Source organism: Rhipicephalus sanguineus, chromosome 8, assembly GCF_013339695.2.
Source record: "Rhipicephalus sanguineus isolate Rsan-2018 chromosome 8, BIME_Rsan_1.4, whole genome shotgun sequence".
NCBI classification, from domain to species: domain Eukaryota; kingdom Metazoa; phylum Arthropoda; class Arachnida; order Ixodida; family Ixodidae; genus Rhipicephalus; species Rhipicephalus sanguineus.
The window spans coordinates 158,489,479-158,507,495 of NC_051183.1; the positions used below are offsets into that span (position 1 = coordinate 158,489,479).

Here is an 18,017-nt window from a genome sequence, read left to right on the forward strand (position 1 = left end):
CCGGCCTCTTTTATTTCTTTGATATATAAATGATATAATCAATGGTCTTTCTGTTAATGTAAAGCTTTATGCTGATGATTGTGTGTTATACACGAAAGTATCATCTGCTGGGGATCAGATAAGGCTCAATAATCAATTTCACAAGGTCGTTTCTTGGTGCCAGGAATGGCAAATGGCAATTAATTACAACAAAACAGTTTATATGAAAATCACACTAAAGAAAAATCCTTTATGTTATCAGTACGGCACAAATAGCGTCAAGCTAACAGAAGTTGCAGAATACAGATACCTTGGATTATGGATAACTAATGATCTCAACTGGAACAAACACGTTGACATAACTACAGGTAACTGTCTACGTAAACTCTTTTTTCGAAAACGATCCTTAAAGTATTCTACCCCGTCAGTACGCATGCTAGCGTATAAAACACTCATTTGTCCAATGTTGGAATATGCTGTGATAATATGGGATCCATTCACTAAACGGAACGTTAATCAACTAGAAAAAGTGCAAAAGAAAGGCTTACGTTTTATTTACAACTCCTACGGTAGAACATCGGTATCTGAGCTATTGATAAAAAGTGGCCTCTAATCCGTTGTGGACAGAAACCGCCTTTGCTGACTTAAGTTTTTCTTTCAATTAATAAATGGCCATTTAAATGTTGACACTACACGCATCCTTCAGTACTCTTCCGGTTACGCCACTCGCAAGCGACACAGTAAAATAACCCCTTTAACTTCACGGATTAACTGCTACAAGTATTCATTCTTCCCTAGAACTATTAATGACTGGAATAGCCTTGCAAATGATGTCGTTTTACATAACACACTGTCATTGTTTGAAAACAGCCTCACCTAAGCCGTCACTAGTTATTGTATTGTATTATTTGCTTTTTTAGAATTATTGTGTTAGTCTGTAACATGTATTATGCTTATTACGTTACTATGTATTATGTTACTCTGTATTGTGTTACTCTACGACTTTACTGAAATAAGCGTTTTTGAACCTTAGCCCTGTATATTCACATCGTACTTAGTTATTGTACGTTGATTGTTCCTTTGAATGTATGTACATATTTTCGAACATTTTCCCACCCTCGAAACGTCGAAACGTCGACAAATAAACAGTTTTTTAGAGGCGTATACCTTTTTCCTATATATATATATATATATATATATATATATATATATATATATATATATATATATATATATATATATATATATATATATATATATCGTGTGTGTGTTTTATCTAATGGCGAATTTTCAACCTCATTATACCGCAGGTAGCGGTAGCTTCGCAAAGCTCAAGCAAGCCCAGATGAGTGAGTTGCCCATCGACGAGTGCCGGAAGAAAGGTGGTTTCGTCTTCAGCAACATTGACGAACACTACGCCTTCTGTGCCGGTGACCCTCTAGGACAGTACGGTGTTTGCCACGTGAGTTGACTGCACAATTCTGGATACGCTTCACAGCTAGTACAGTTTCGCTTCACACAGCACAGTATCGGCTTCATTCTGCGCCACCGGAATATGGTTAAAGGCACGGAGAAAGAAGTATTTGAGGAGGAGAAATTGCTCGGCCGCCGCAGCGCGCGAGGGCGGCGCAGTTGCGTCACGGAGAAAATGCGGTTTTTGTCGCAGCACGACAGATGACGCTTCCGGCGTGTTGCAAATAAAGCCCATGAAACTGCGTAACTTAGCGACACTCCCCTCCTCCGCTCTCGTTCCTCCTCGGTCTTCTCTCCTTCGCACTCTCTTGTCGAACGTGGCGCCACCCACCTTACTCCTGCGTGGCAGACGCGTTTTCGCGGAGATAGAGCTTGATTGCCAGGCAGAGCGCTGTTGAAATTTGCACCAGCCGTCTAGCTCTTATTATGCTTTTGTTTTAATTAATTTTTGTTTAGGAGATGTTCGCACTTTTATATAGCACCGGCTACTGTTTTTCGCAAAGGGAATTCGGCAAAATCACAGCAATGAAAAAAAAATGCATAAAAAGCAGCAAAGGAGAGTTCGTGTATCTTCTTCTAGAGCACAAAATTTCTCTCCGGTGGCTTATGCACATTTATTAACTGCACCTTTTGCTGTTTGATAACTTATTCTCAAGTTATCTAAACGAGCGTAACGGTGGCCTATGACAGCTCTGTGTAGTGCTGCATAGGGTATACAATATGTGCAGAAAGCATGTGCTTGCCTTTCATTAGTAAATTTAGTAGCTTTTTTTTCATTGGTAAGGTAGTTTTCCCATTGGTAAATTTCAACTCACGAGCCCGCGAAGTCACCGCACGCGCAAGATCAACTAGTCCTGTATCAGGCGCTTAGGAAAACTCACGTGGTCCCTTCTGCATTCGCCTAAGACGACTCGAAGGCGAAAGCCGTCTTCTTGTTCCCCGCACCCCTTCGAAACCTTTCTGCACCTCACCTGGTTTTGCATTGCCTCCGCGATCGGCCCAACGATCACGGAGGCAATGCAAAGCGACGATGTCATCTGATGTCATCGTGTGACGTCATGTTATGTGACGCCTTGATGACGTCATAGTGGCGTCGCCATGACGTCACCAGTTCTGGCGATCTGTGACGTCATGATGACGTCATTTGGCGACGTCTTCGTGGGATGATGTTGTGGATCACTCGTGTTGACGCCGCCGATGCGGGACGCCGACGTCGCTGGTGGTCAGTTTTAGCGCTCGACGAGGCAGCTAAAGCTTTCGCAATAATATTGCGCCAGAAGGAGCACATCAATAATCGTTGATATATTTGGACGGCGTTGGTTGCTTCGTCAGGTGATTAAACGCACAAACCGTGGTGGGAATCGTTGCGCTTTGAATCGGACGAACACAGGAAGGAAAGGACAGAGTAAACGCATAGAGCGCATACTATCAACTGGCTTTATTCATTTGTTCGCTGCATATATATTGCTACGGTATGAGCCTCGTCAGGGTATGAGCCACGAGGGAAGAAGAAGAAGAGGTTCAGCTGGTTCTACCTATTGACGCCATCACTACCTATCATTGCCTGACTTCATCTGTAAATAAACACAGTTAACCTCAATCGAACCGTAACAGTTTTGTGGTGGAGGTGCTGGGTAGTGATTGCGCTGCGGCCTCGGTGGTGCGCAAGAACCGTAGTTGTGCTCCTCGACGCCCGCTGCAGCAATGGAAACATGATGTTGAGCGGGAACCGACATAGGTGCAGCTTCACAAGGCGTCGCGCGAGCGTGTCGACTAAGTTCTTCACGTACGATATCGCGTATTGTAGACGCAAGAACAAAGGGTGCGTAGTCGTCAACACTCGCTACTGTGATCACATTCGGTAGTCGGCCAAATTTCGGAGCAATACGCCGCATTTTCAGTGTCTCAAATGCACGACAGTGCCGTATGACGTCGGCTACTGTTGCAATGCTGTCTTTGCCGATGAGGAATTGATAAACGTCCTCTGCGATTCCTTTTAACAGGTGGCCGACTGTGTCCTCTTCAGACATGCAAGGTTTGATGGTCTTGCACACCTTCAATATTGCTTCAATGTACATCGTGCATGTTTCGCCTGGTACCTGGGCTCTTTGTAGCAGCGTTTGTTGGGCTTGCTTCCTCTTTGCCACGGAGTCCCCAAAGCACTCTTTTACTTCCGACACGAAGCGATCCCACGTCGTGAGGATGTCCTCATGGTTCTCATACCATGTTAGTGCCGCGTCGGTCAAGAAAAACACCGTCAGCTGAGTTGCCGCGTCCCAACGGTAGTAATTGCTCACCCGTTTGTAGTGTGTGAGCCACTCGTCCACATCCTCGCCAGATTTGACTCCGAAGGTACGAGGCTCTATCAGATGCTGACGCTGCCAAGGGCCAGCTGCGACCGAAGCAGGTAGCAAAGGTGCTGTTGGAACTGGTTCTCTGGCTGCAGCTGCGTAGTTCCGGGTTCCGTCTTCACCGCGAGACATGTCGACCTCCAGTGGTAACGCGGCAGTCCAGCAATGCGGCGGCTTCGGCGTAGATCAGGCGGTTGCTGAACCGTGTTGCTTGATTCGATACCCAGCACCTCCACCACAAAACTGTTACGGTTCGATTGAGGTTAACTGTGTTTATTTACAGATGAAGTCACGCAATGATTGGTTGGTTGGTTGGTCCTCAGTTACTTGGCGCAACCCACCACGGGGGATCGGCCATGAAACAGGTGGTACCTTATTTTAGAAAATAAATTGTTTTACAATACGAATATGTTTAGGAATGAATGGTTTAAAAAATTAGATTCACTGGTACAATCCAGATGTTAAAAAAAAGAACACATTTGAATAGGTTGAAACAGTGAAATGGTGCATAAATTACTTAACATTCTATTCTTTTTGTTTCCCGTAAAAACTCGCACACGGCTGCGCAAACGTTCCTGTGGCTAAAGCCGATTTCAGTTGCACCAAAGGAAAGAATCACCGGAAGGGATAAATTTAAACCCATCCTTCGGAGAGGTTGATCTAGCAATCGTTTTCTTTGATTTGTGAACAATCTGCATGTTAAAAAGAAATGATGCAGAGATTCACTCTCGTTGCAGTGGAGGCATAAGGGTGACTGTGCCAGACCCGACCTGTGTAGGTAGAAGTTCAGTGGGGGAACGCGGCATCTTATCCTGGTAATTGATACTTCTTCCTTTCTAGTGCAGCACCAACGATTTTTCCATGGATACTTAAGGTGTGGAAACTCAGATGTTGCCAAGCCGATTTGGCAAAGGTATCCGACGTTGCAAACTTTTCAAACCGTGCTGCTGACAGGAACGCCACCGTCGGCAATATAGAGATTATGGGACCATTATGAGATGCCACCGCAAGTGCATCTGCATAATGATAGGTGGTGATGGCGTCCATAGGTAGAACCAGCTGAACCTCTTCTTCTTCTTCCCTCGTGGCTCATACCCTGACCCTGCTCATACCGTAGCAATATGCACTTTTTTTCACCCGTCCAAAATAAATCGAAAGAAGGGGAAGAAACGAGGAGGAAACACATGACAAGGATACCTCACATAAAGAAAAGCTGCGCAGAAAATTGCTTTCTGCGCTATACAGAGCAACAGTAGTGTCATTCCCGCAGTTGTCACCCAATTCCTCAATATAAAAGGCTTCTAACAGCTCACGACCTACCCTCTCCTTGCTCCTTCCTAGAATTTTTACCTTTTTGAAGACCGGCTGACACCCCATGCATGAGCTGCAATGAGCGGGCAAGTTCGCTCCTTCTCGTAATCGACGCAGCATGCTCCCCAACGCCTTTATTCATGCCGCGCCCTGTTTGGCCCACGTACGAACGTCCGCACGTGAAAGGCCATACAGCAATTCAAACGGAGAGAACCCAGTGATACGTTGTGGAAGTTCCCGGTATGCGAACAAAAGTGGTGCGAGATAGCGGTCCCAGCTGTTCGGACGCTCTTGGCACATGCGCCCTATCATGCGCTTCAGCGTGCCGGTAAAACGTTCAACTAGACCGTTAGCCATCGGATCATACGGCGTGGTAGGCAGTTGTTTCACAGACAACAGACGTGTAAACTCCTTCATAACTACCGACATGAACGATGTGCCGCAATCACTAATGATCTCTCTTGGAATGCCGACGCGGGTGAACATTTCCAGAAGGCCCTCTGCGACTTGTCTTGATTCAATTGATGGTAGCGCAACGGCATCTGGGTATCGCGTCGCAAAGTCTACCATGGTCAGTATATACCGGTTGCGGTTATCAGAGGTTGGCGACAATGGTCCAACTATATCAATACCAACTCTGGAGAATGGCGTGTCGATGGTGCCCAAGGGAGCGCGTCCCACAAGGTGACGAGGCACTGTGCGTTGACATACGTCACATGACTTCACAAACCGTTTCGTATCAGATTGGACGCCCGGCCAGCAGAAGTCCGCAGTAACTCTGCTTACTGTTCTTGTGATGCCCTGATGGCCGGCTAGAATGCCTTCATGCGCTAACTTTAGGACAGTTTCCCTTAGTTGACGAGGCACCACTAGTTGCTCCAATTCCTTTCCACAAGGCAACTTGTGTTTGTGGAAGAGAATTCCGTCACGTAGGAAGAACACGGTTTCCCGGTCGTTCAATACAATCCTTTTACCGATTGCCTCGAAACAGGCTCGTAGTGTTTCATCATCTGCCTGATATTGCTGTAGTATTTCGCTTTGTACACGCAAAGACGGCAGAGACATCACGGGTAAGGGCGTGTCTTTCCCCACTTTCGTTCGGCCTGCTCCTACAACAGCTGTTTTTTCTGGTTCGGGACCACCAATCAATTCATCCTCCTGGGCCATGTTCTCAGATTCCCCGACCACTGTATTCTCCTAGGAGGCAGCAACGTCACCGGATTCCATCACTGGCTTCTCCTTGTCGCAGTCGATGGTTGGTTTCTTCCCGGTCTTTTACGAGTATCAGAGTCAAGTGGGATTGCATCTGGCAATACCGCGCCCTTAATGTTCCCTAGAATCACATCGTACAGTGGGTCCACCATGCACTTCACGAGCACTTCACCCACAAAAAATGGACTGCGCAAAAATACCTTGGCTTCTGGAAGGTACCTCACCGTACGATCAAGTAAATACACTGGACTCGATGTTCCAGTAAATTTCTCTTTCGGTACTAAGGCCTGTCGCACGACAACGGTGTTGCAGCCGGTGTCCCGGAGCACGTCAACTTGTCTCTTTTCCGGGAACCCCTTCATGACAGGCACGTTCACAACGTTGCCGGGCGTAACAGGCCGGCTAGATGTCGCAGTGACGATGGGTATCGTCTCGCCGTCTTGCAGCGTCACGTATCCATTCTTGCGCTGCTGAGAAGTCGAGTTCTTTTCTTCCTCCGACAGGACACACGACGCCTGGTTTTTATGAAATTGACGGTTACAGTTTTCGCTGCTGTGGCCACTTCTATAGCATTTACCGCATCGGCCCGGTGTATTTCCTTTGGTACGAGACGAGCAGTCAGCTGCGCGATGCCCCGTCTTGTCGCATAAGAAGCAACGATTCGCGGGTTTCACTGTCCTCCTCGCTGCCTCCGACTTCTTTGCAAGCTCAGATGGCCCATTCTCTTTCTGAGTGTGTTCTTTATTCAAGTTCGAGATCGCCTGTGCTTCCATAAAGCTGTCAGCGGTCTCACACATTAAGAAAAAATTACACCATTTCCCGCTAAAGGGGACCATGAGGCGATGCGAAGCCGGAGCACTTGCACGATGGCGTTCCGTTGGCGTTCTTTGGGCATGCTACCGACCTCGCGTCGTGGAACGCGAAGAGGAACGCTACGCGCGCCTTGTCTTCCCTTAGCCTGGCTGTTAATTCTTACAGGGCGAGCGGGGAACGCAGTCGGCAGGCGTGCGAGAGGGGGGCAGTGTAGGAGAGGAGAGAGAGGGGGAGGGGACGCGCATGTGCTGGTGCTCATCGCGGCGTTGCGCAGGAGTGAATTTCGGCATGTCTAGCCCGCGTTTCAGAGGAAGAGTGGAAAGAGGGAGAGGAGAGGGGAAGTCGAGAGGGGGAAAGGGGAGAGGGGAAGTGGACAGGGGATGTAGAGAGGGTGAGGGGAGAGGGGGAGTGGAGAGGGTATGCGCATGCGCAGTAAGGGCGGTCACGCCGCACACCACCACCACCACCGGATTGAACTCCGCCATAAGATACTTCGTATCTAAAATTCTGAGAGCCGGAGAACAGCCTTTGATGAACTGTTCGCATATCATACCTCAAGCCAGAGTAACTTTTTTCTGTCGTGCTTATTTCCATCCAATGGTCAAAATATCCCGAGAGTCTTGCAGCGTACTGCAGGCCGGACTCATTATCTGCGGGTTTCGCTTTGCGGAATTTCTCCCGATAGCCTTCTGCAGTGTACCGGAACCGCTGCAGTAGCGCCACTCTTAACTGGTCACAATGTAACGCAGCTGTCGGAAACCACCGGCCTATCACAGTCAGAGCCTCTCCAGTCATACATAAACTCAATGCCAAAGCCCATTTCTCACGGGGCCACCCTTGACACGTCGCGTCCCGCTCAAGCCTCTGTAGGTAGGCGTCGAGATCGTCCCGCGTTTTGTTAAAGGGCGGTATCAATTTATGAGGGCTATATACTTCCGGTGCACGTGTAGTGCTCAAGGTGACGCTCGAGGTAGCCCCCCTTGGTTCATTAGCTTCAGTAGACTCTCTCCCCATGCAGTCCTGAAGTCGCAGCTTCAGCTCCAATATCTGCAGTTCTTGTTGTTGCAGTAGGCGTTGCCGCTCAGCGCTTTCTTTAGCTTTCTCTCGTTCACGTGCGCGTTCATCGCGAGCTAGTGCGCATTCTTTGTCCACCCATTCTCTAAGCCCATCCTTCTCAAGTCCTAGTTCCCGGCCAAGTGCGAAAAATCATTCCCTGTCCATGGCTCAGCCCCGCATCTGAGTAATGGCTGGGATATTAATGTGCCATCCTGGCAGGCTCGCCAAATGTGGTGGTTCTTGGCCCTCAGATGCAGGGAAACCAAGGCACGAACAAGAAACACATTTATCGACTTGACACACACATAATTACACACGCTTTGTCTGACTGAACAATACAAATATCCCTTAAGTCCGAAATCTTAGAGTTCTTTAACCCACACGCGAGAGAATCGGCGCGTCCTGAGACGTATAGGCCCGTCGAGCGTCACTCACACTACCGCAGTCAGGCAGCGACGATGCCAGCACGAAGCGGACAGGTGCGTGATGCGAAGGTGCACGAGCAGACGACGACCTGCTCGTCACGGAACGCACAGGCCCACGCTGACGATGGCCAACTCGGACGTGGCACCACGGCCACGATCTCGGCTCCGGAAAAGGGTCGGATGGACGTGGCACCGAGGCCACGATCTCGGCTCAGGAACGGGTCAGCTCGGGTTGCGCCGGAACCGCTTGGACGTGGCACCGAGGCCACGATCTCGGCTCCGGAACGGGGTCAGCTCGGGTGGTGCCGCCACCGCCTGGACGTGGCACCAAGGCCACGATCTCGGCTCCTGGCACGCACGCTCGTTCACCACAGGAACAGCTGCTAGGCCCGGCTCGTAACGCTTGCTCGTTCCCGGGACACACCAAGCTCGTTCCGACTGGTCTGGTCGCACCAGCTCGGTCCCTTTTGTCTCTCGGCCGAACGACCGGCGCTCTGGCTGCCTGGCCGCGTTCTTCCAGCCCGGCGACGTTCTGCAGCTCTCGAGCTTCGCGAGCGTCTCGCTCGCGCACACCGTCGTCGTCGTCGTCTCTGGTTCGGCGTACTCTCTTGTGGGTTATAGTCTCTTACCACACTTAGTCTCTTACTACAGTACCATATAATAGCGATGAATGTTGATCGCGATCAAGAAATTCGATCGGGATTGACTCTGATCGCGATAAAAATTGCCCGTGTGACGCCAGTACAAGATGTATTCTATTTTCTTATGGGTGAACAAGCGTGACTAAGACGAGCAATATCGTCCGCGGCCTGCTACATAGTGGGTCACTTTCGCTATCATGATGTTATTGCTTTTGTGTTGCGCAGTACTTGTTTTTACTTTTCTTTATTGCGCCGGATAGCATTTGTGTCATTATCTTTTGTGTGTGAATCCACCTCCCCCCCCCCTTCCCTCGAAAAAAAAACTCAATTGGAATTCAGTGCCAGTAAGGGTCATTCGTTAGCTTTTTTCCACCATTCACGTTAAGCGGATCCTAACAATCACGACAAGCGCGATCGAGAAGCTGTATCATCGCACGTAATTGCTTGCAGCGGAAGGCAGATTCTGTAGTTGTGCATTTCGGACTGAATAACAGTTGCCACCATGCGAACTGATGGAGTCTCAGCACAATATTCAGCATATTGAGAACCACATTTTTATGCAACGCAAATAGCGAAGAAAAACATGGTTGCTCCCGCCGTCATAGGAATCGGAATAACACGAAAGTAAGGCGTGCCCTTACAGAAGTAACTGAATGTTTACTGTACATTGATATAGGAGAGTTTTCACAATGTATATTGATGTCTGGCAGCTATGGCACCGTTTAACGTGTATGCACCCACTTTGATGATTGGGCACATCTCCACCCCGGCGACTAACGTCCATGTTAAATGATTAAACAAACCCTTGTGGTAGCTGTAGTAGTTAACGGTGAAAGCGCAATCAGGAAACGAGGTGCGATAGCCAGAACAGCGTCGCATATTGGACGCAGAACTTGGTCGTCATCCCGCGGCATGTTAATATGTGATTGAACACCACGGCCGGACTAGAGGGAAACGCAAAGCGTGTCGTGCCGCCCCGGTAGCCCGGCCGCGATTTTTCTCGGGGCGGGCCCGTAAGCGGGGAACGCGGTGTAACAGCCACGTGAGGCAGGCGCGCGTCGCAGAGCTATTTTTGGTTTGGGTTAGCGGGATGCTATGAGCAAGGCCGACGATTTTACGACGCTTTGACTAAGGTCGCCACCTCGCGGTGTGTTAAGGCATTGAGAAAATTGAACTTCTATTGAAAACGCGCCGAATGGGACGGATGTGTAACGCGCTGAAGGTGCTAATCGCGGAGGCCACAGTAGTGACGAATTACTTTACCGCTCCCAGAGGGCTCTACCACCCCGCCGACCAGAATAGTGGTAGATGTAAAAGGCGCGTTTGTAAAACCTCTAGAGTCTGTGACCGTGGCGCAGTGGATAGCGTGCCCGGCATCTGTTGTTGCGGACCCAGCGGTCGTGGGTTCGATGCCCTTTGATGGAACGTTTCTTCTTTGCCACCTGATCGTGCCAATTTTTTCGACGTCATTTCCGTGACGGAAATACGTCGCTGAAGTCTTGGTGGACTCCGGCATAAAACACTTTCGTGTTAAGAAAAGAATGTTCATGGGCAGCCGGAAGAATATTTATAATGCAACATTTGGCAATGCTTTGACACGAGCAATAAGAAAGGCGCCTTACCTCGCAAAGAACACTGTTCTTTGTCGAAACAAAGTTCTTTCGGTCGATGTTGTGCAGCCACTGATTCTTGCACACGCTATCAGGCTTACCTTGCGGTATCATAAAAAGTGGATAACCATTTGTATGGTAGACGACGAATAGAAACAGCGCTAGACACGGGACGAGAAGAGGACACATACACGGCGCTGAACTAACAACCAATGTTTATTGCAAAAACGAGTGCAATATATAGGACACAGGTGTATAGCAAGCATCGCGAACGCGAGATCTGCGAAGCCTTTCACATTCAACAGCATGATGTTTCTTGTGTTAGCGTACCCTCAATTTCGCTTCATGGCTGTGAAATTAGATATCTGAGGTCCACTGATTTGACAGGCTCTTGATAATGTTTGCAGTTTGGCCTTATCACATGGATGTGCACTTTGGTGTATGTTCCGTGTTTCTGCGCAGACACCTGTGTCCTATATATTGCACTCGTTTTTGCAATAAACATTGGTTGTTAGTTCAGCGCCGTGTATGTGTCCTCTTCTCGTCCCGTGTCTAGCGCTGTTTCTATTCGTCGTCTACCATGCAGAACCAACCAGCCCAATCAAGCACCTTGGTAAAGTTTATTTCTAGTTCATCGGGCTCTTCCCTGTGCTTTCCTGACTTCCTACAGTCATCCGTTTTTTTGTGTCAGCCTGATCGCCACGGCGTTTTGTAGGGCGAGACTGTTCACGTTTTCTCTGAAGAATGCCTACTTGCCTCCTGAAGTTCTACGCCTCTTTGGAGGGCTTGCTCCGTCCGCAGGACATGCGAACAGGCTCTGCCGTATCCTTCGCTCCGAAGCTTGGCGACAAGTCCGCTTCTACACGGAATGCCTTCACGTCGCACACATGGGGCAGGCGCCAAGAGGATCTGGTGAGAAGCTTTTTCTTCAGGATCTTCGCTTAGCCCATCAATCAACTGAGTTCTTATGGCGCCAGATGCTACCTTGGCTGCCGAATAAGGGACGCCAACGACCCCCACAGGGACAGGAGGTCGTCATCCTTGGAAACGTCGCTGTTCCTGCCGGGGTGAAAAAGGTGTTGCAAAATGGACCAAAATTCTGCGAGCATCCAAACCTAGACAAGGTTGAGATGCTTGGCCTCGTGAGAGGCACCGTCGGCCGACCAAAAGATGACGAAGTTGGTCTACTTGTCCAGGAGGGTGTCCAGTGCCTTCCGCAAGACATTAAGACGGCTAGACAAAGGTCAAATGCCATCGTCGCCGGCCTTCGAAGAGCTGACGTCAAGCTTCTCCAATCTGACAAGGAAGGAGGGTTCGTGCTGATGCCGAAGCAAGTCTACGACAGCAAGGCTGAGGAAGCCATTCGAAAGAACTTCATGGAGCTCCCTGCCGTCAAAGGAGCAAGAGTGAGGACGCAAGCGGTCAAATTGTGCGACGAAATGGGACTAACTGCCTTGGCAAAGTCTGTGAAAACGGCGAAGGGCCTGAGCCTTTCTGTCTTCTTTTCAGTGAAGACACACAGGGAAGGTAATCCCTTCAGAGCCATTGTCTCCGAGCGCGGTACATGGCAGCGCCCCGTTGCATCCTATCTTCAGAGGTCTCTGGCAGTCCTACCCATCGATGACCCTTGTCGAATCAAGAGCCCTGTCATCGTGAGCGATTACCTCCGGACTGAGTGCCCAAAACGAGTAAGCGCCTTCTCTGTTGATGTCAAGGACTTATTTTATTCCTTGCCTCATGACCTCGTGTGCGAGGAAGTTAGCCAGTGCATTGAACGTTATGGGTGCACAAAATTTCAGAATGCGTGTGGAATTCATGTTGACAGGTTTTTGGAACTACTGCAATTTTACCTACAATCGACCTTTGTACTTCACAAGGACTCCTTTTACACTCAGCGTGAAGGAGTGTGCATCGGCTCATGCTTAGCTCCGGTGCTTAGCGACCTTTTACTCGCACGTTATGACAGAAGTCTCATGGCTAAGCTTCTCCAGACAAGCACTGTTAAGGTGTTCCGCTATGTAGACGACTTTTTAGTTGTTTACCAACTTGATGAAACTAACCCTCGACGAACCACTGGTGATATTTTTGACGTATTTCGGCGTGAAATGGAGCGACTAGAATTAACTTCTGAGTGTACGTCTGACGACAGGCTACGATTCCTGGATCTTGAAATGCATTTTTTGTCTGACCATGTCTGTTGGCGGTACGAGCCACGGTCAAAGAAAAGCCTTCTTCCTTTCACGTCCGCGCATTCCAAATTGGTCAAGCGAAGCATCGCTCATTCCTGCCTAAAGGCAGCCTTAACTCGCTCTTGTCACCACCAGGTCGACAGCAGTTTTACGCACCAAGTGCACCGTCTTCAACAAGCAGGCTTCCCTCTGCCCATGTTAACCTCCATCGCCGAGACTCTCCTTAAGTCGCTAAGAGTGCCCAATAACAGACAAAGCCATAGCCAACGTATCACGCCTCACTCTAGCACGGCGGTTATTCCCTACGTACATGAGGTTTCGCACAGGCTAAAGAAAGTGGCAGGCAAAATTGGTGTAAGAGTTGTTTTCTGCGCACGCGGCAAGCTGGCTGGGCTGTGCCGCAGGGTTAACAGTGATGGACCTAAGAAACAAGCATGCACTAAGAAACACGCTACGCGCTATGTGGAATGTGTTTCAGCTGTTGTCTATAAAATACCATTCACTTGTGGGCGCTGTTACATCGGCCAAACAGGCCGATGCGTAAATGATCGGCTGAGGGAGCACTCTTATGCTCTGAAAGGCTCTGTTCCTAGCCACCTGGCTGACCACTGTAAAGATTGTGGTTGTCGGCCGATTCTCGATAAGTGTGTGGTCATGGGGCACTATAGCAAGCAGCGCGAACGCGAGATCTGCGAAGCCTTTCACATTCAACAGCATGATGTTTCTTTTGTTAGCGTACCCTCAATTTCGCTTCATGGCTGTGAAATTAGATATCTGAGGTCCACTGATTTGACAGGCTCTTGATAATGTTTGCAGTTTGGCCTTATCACATGGATGTGCACTTTGGTGTATGTTCCGTGTTTCTGCGCAGACACCTGTGTCCTATATATTGCACTCGTTTTTGCAATAAACATTGGTTCTTAGTTCAGCGCCGTGTATGTGTCCCCTTCTCGTCCCGTGTCTAGCGCTGTTTCTATTCGTCGTCTACCATGCAGAACCAACCAGCCCAATCAAGCACATTGTTAAACCATTTGTATGCTGGTTCTTGCAGTTATAGGCGCAACAGCACGGCATGGCGCGAGCACACAGCGCAAAAAAAAAAAAGAAAAGTCTTGGTGGACTCCGGCATAAAACACTTTCGTGTTAAGAAAAGAATGTTCCATGGGCAGCCGGAAGAATATTTATAATGCAGCATTTGGCAATGCTTTGACACGAGCAATAAGAAAGGCGCCTTACCTCGCAAAGAACACTGTTCTTTGTCGAAACAAAGTTCTTTCGGTCGATGTTGTGCAGCCACTGATTCTTGCACACGCTATCAGGCTTACCTTGCGGTATCATAAAAAGTGGATAACCATTTGTATGCTGGTTCTTGCAGTTATAGGCGCAACAGCACGGCATGGCGCGAGCACACAGCGCAAAAAAAAAAAAGAAAAGTCTTGGTGGACTCCGGCATAAAACACTTTCGTGTTAAGAAAAGAATGTTCCATGGGCAGCCGGAAGAATATTTATAATGCAGCATTTGGCAATGCTTTGACACGAGCAATAAGAAAGGCGCCTTACCTCGCAAAGAACACTGTTCTTTGTCGAAACAAAGTTCTTTCGGTCGATGTTGTGCAGCCACTGATTCTTGCACACGCTATCAGGCTTACCTTGCGGTATCATAAAAAGTGGATAACCATTTGTATGCTGGTTCTTGCAGTTATAGGCGCAACAGCACGGCATGGCGCGAGCACACAGCGCAAAAAAAAAAAAGAAAAGTCTTGGTGGACTCCGGCATAAAACACTTTCGTGTTAAGAAAAGAATGTTCCATGGGCAGCCGGAAGAATATTTATAATGCAGCATTTGGCAATGCTTTGACACGAGCAATAAGAAAGGCGCCTTACCTCGCAAAGAACACTGTTCTTTGTCGAAACAAAGTTCTTTCGGTCGATGTTGTGCAGCCACTGATTCTTGCACACGCTATCAGGCTTACCTTGCGGTATCATAAAAAGTGGATAACCATTTGTATGCTGGTTCTTGCAGTTATAGGCGCAACAGCACGGCATGGCGCGAGCACACAGCGCAAAAAAAAAAAGAAAAGTCTTGGTGGACTCCGGCATAAAACACTTTCGTGTTAAGAAAAGAATGTTCCATGGGCAGCCGGAAGAATATTTATAATGCAGCATTTGGCAATGCTTTGACACGAGCAATAAGAAAGGCGCCTTACCTCGCAAAGAACACTGTTCTTTGTCGAAACAAAGTTCTTTCGGTCGATGTTGTGCAGCCACTGATTCTTGCACACGCTATCAGGCTTACCTTGCGGTATCATAAAAAGTGGATAACCATTTGTATGCTGGTTCTTGCAGTTATAGGCGCAACAGCACGGCATGGCGCGAGCACACAGCGCAAAAAAAAAAAAAAAAACGAAGCGCGCGCAACGTCCGTTACGCGATGCCCCGGCGCAAAATGGCGCGAGCGAAAAAGACAAATGCTAGCAAAACGCAAGATCCACGCATCTCTAAGGGCAACCGCGAAGGAGACCAATCGTGGCGCAGAAAATGCGGCGGAGAACGGGAGGACGCGAAAGGGGCGAGGAGGGAGAGAGGAGGACGCGCGCGCGGTGGCGAGTACAATGAGTAGCGGTACTTCCCATAGATCAAGGGGCTTTAGTGCCCGATTCCGTGACTTTATTAGGACGCCCGAGCAAGCGCAGTGTCGCCTCTTCAAGAATTTTTGCTATTCTTGGTCAAAGGAGATCAACGATACCACAATCGCAGTTTGGGTTGTGCGACCTCAGGCCACATGCCAGCCATCCCAAACGGAAGCGTGGTACGAACTTCCTGGCGCAGAAATTGCAACAAGGGACTGAGATACACAACATACACCGGCGCTACTTCCTGCTAGTGTTGAATGCCGGATGCTTCGAATATATGCAGTAAAAAGAAGGAACGGAAAGAGCCTGGTAATTACTTGATCACTTCACTACGTGTGGTCGCGGCGAAGAAATGTAGTGATTGGGCGACAGTATGCCGAGCAAGGAAGTTGCAAGGCGATGATCAGTGCCACTTGTCGCATAAACCATTAAATAACGCAAGAAACCGCCGTGTTCCTGCGGGAACATTTCCAGGGAAAACAACCCACTACCGCCCCTGGCGCCGGCGTGCAGACTCACGAAAATAAAACTGGGGCCGTTAATCATTTGTATCCCAGCGTACAAATATGTGGGCAAAACATACCAGAGAAGTGAGATCACGCTCATGGGGGTAGGCAGGGTTCCCCGTTAAAGGGGGGAGGGGGGGAGGGCGAAGGTTTATCGCAGCGCCCCCTCCTCCCTAATAAGTCAATGAATGGGGCAGATTTCGCGCCCCTTCTTAGGTGGCTAGGAGGGCTGCCCCCCCCCCCCCCGTGTGCACGCCTATGATCACGCTAACCAATACACTGCATTAAAAAAATTGATTTGCAAGTTGGCAATACTTCAGCATGTCATTAAAACATTTATATGTGTCAACTTCTGTGAACAAACAGTCCACGTTTGTGGACGCCAGGCATTCCGCGTTCGTGATAGAACGCCGCATGACAGTAGGACCCGCTTCCTTGCCGCGCTGCTCTGCACAAAATATTATCTGTAATATAGCTAAATATGCCTTTTAGAAGTTATGTTTGCATTTCATTTGCTTTGTTCGGAACGTGGGTTAAGTGATGAAAACATACATGCCATAATTTTTTAGCTGACTAGCGGAAGCGAATGTTCTGGTTTGGAGAGCAGAGTCATAAACTAGCAAAGGCCTCTTGAACAATGCTACTGCTGATGATGAAAGCATTCAGTTATATCGTAACCATGAACGCATTGGTAATGATGATCAACGACGATAAAGATGATGACGAACGCATTGAAATAGAGCTGTGGGCAAGCGAATGGTCTTCGAATGGTGGTAATGATGGTGATGATGAAAGCGTTGAACGTAAGCCTCAACGCGTTGTTGATGGCAATAATTAACGATGATGATGAAAGTGTGGAATCAGAGGCTTTAGCAAGCGGTCAAGTTAATGTTTATGATAATGAAGAAGAAGATGATGATATTAATGAAGAACGCGTTTAACTGATAATGAAGACGCTCCTTATGGTAAGTAGTGATGGTCATAATGATTAACGCGTTCAAACAAAGCCATCGGCAAGCAAATTTCCCATGTACGATGAAGAGGGATTATAGACCTAGTGTAACTGTTGTGCCCAGTGTCCACATATGAAGAAAACACTTGTTTTATTCCATAACTATAGCTAAATTTTCCAAGTTTTCGGTTTATTCTTACTTTCGTATGCAATGTTATTGCATATACGGAAAAAATGTTTATTTTCCCAACTGGATTTCCTGTGGGATACAAAGGACTAATAGGGCGTCTAGAAGTTTTAAGGCGATTGCGTTACAACACACGCCCGAAAAAAAAAAAAAAAAAAAAAAACGTCTGTGTCACAATAGAAAAAAGGTCACTGCATATTTTACTCGTTTATTTTTAAAAGATTCATTCAATCGGGTTTAGTGTCATGATAGCTTCCTTAATTCGTGTGATGAAGTGGTGTTACAGAACAGAGGATCACAGTGGCACAGTTTACAGTGATTTTGTCAAGAGTGAATATTTATCGCTGCCTAGGCAATGTAGATGCTCTTTTAGGTGGGCGCTGAAGCGAGGGCACTCACAGAGAAGATCATCGATTGTCTCCTTGCAGCTACACTTATCACACTTTCAAAAGTATAAGATAGACTTGACAATTGCCTATCGTCTGAGAAAAAGGTCTTAGGACACTGTCCGAGACCGTCCTTGGGACAGAAGGCTTTGAGAGCGTTGTTGCGTTTCTTGCGGGCAACTAGTCTGAGAGAAAGACTTTAAGCAGTGTCGTTTATCGTATTATTGATTTTTTATTTTTTTTTTCGTAACATCTCTTTTCTGTAATCTTTTATTCCTTATACCCGTCTCCCC

The 18,017-nt window shown here is 48.1% G+C and overlaps 1 protein-coding gene across 1 annotated transcript in view; it reads left to right on the plus strand.

The window, feature by feature from the left end:
- Positions 1–1,294: 1,294 nt before the first annotated feature.
- LOC125759620 (fibrinolytic enzyme, isozyme C-like) overlaps positions 1,295–18,017 on the plus strand; it is a 133,306-nt gene continuing 116,583 nt past the window's right edge. Inside the window, exon 1 of the mRNA XM_049418636.1 lies at positions 1,295–1,441. Within this exon, the coding sequence (XP_049274593.1) occupies positions 1,325–1,441 (117 nt within the window). The 5' untranslated portion in view covers positions 1,295–1,324. The remainder of the gene's footprint in view (positions 1,442–18,017) is intronic.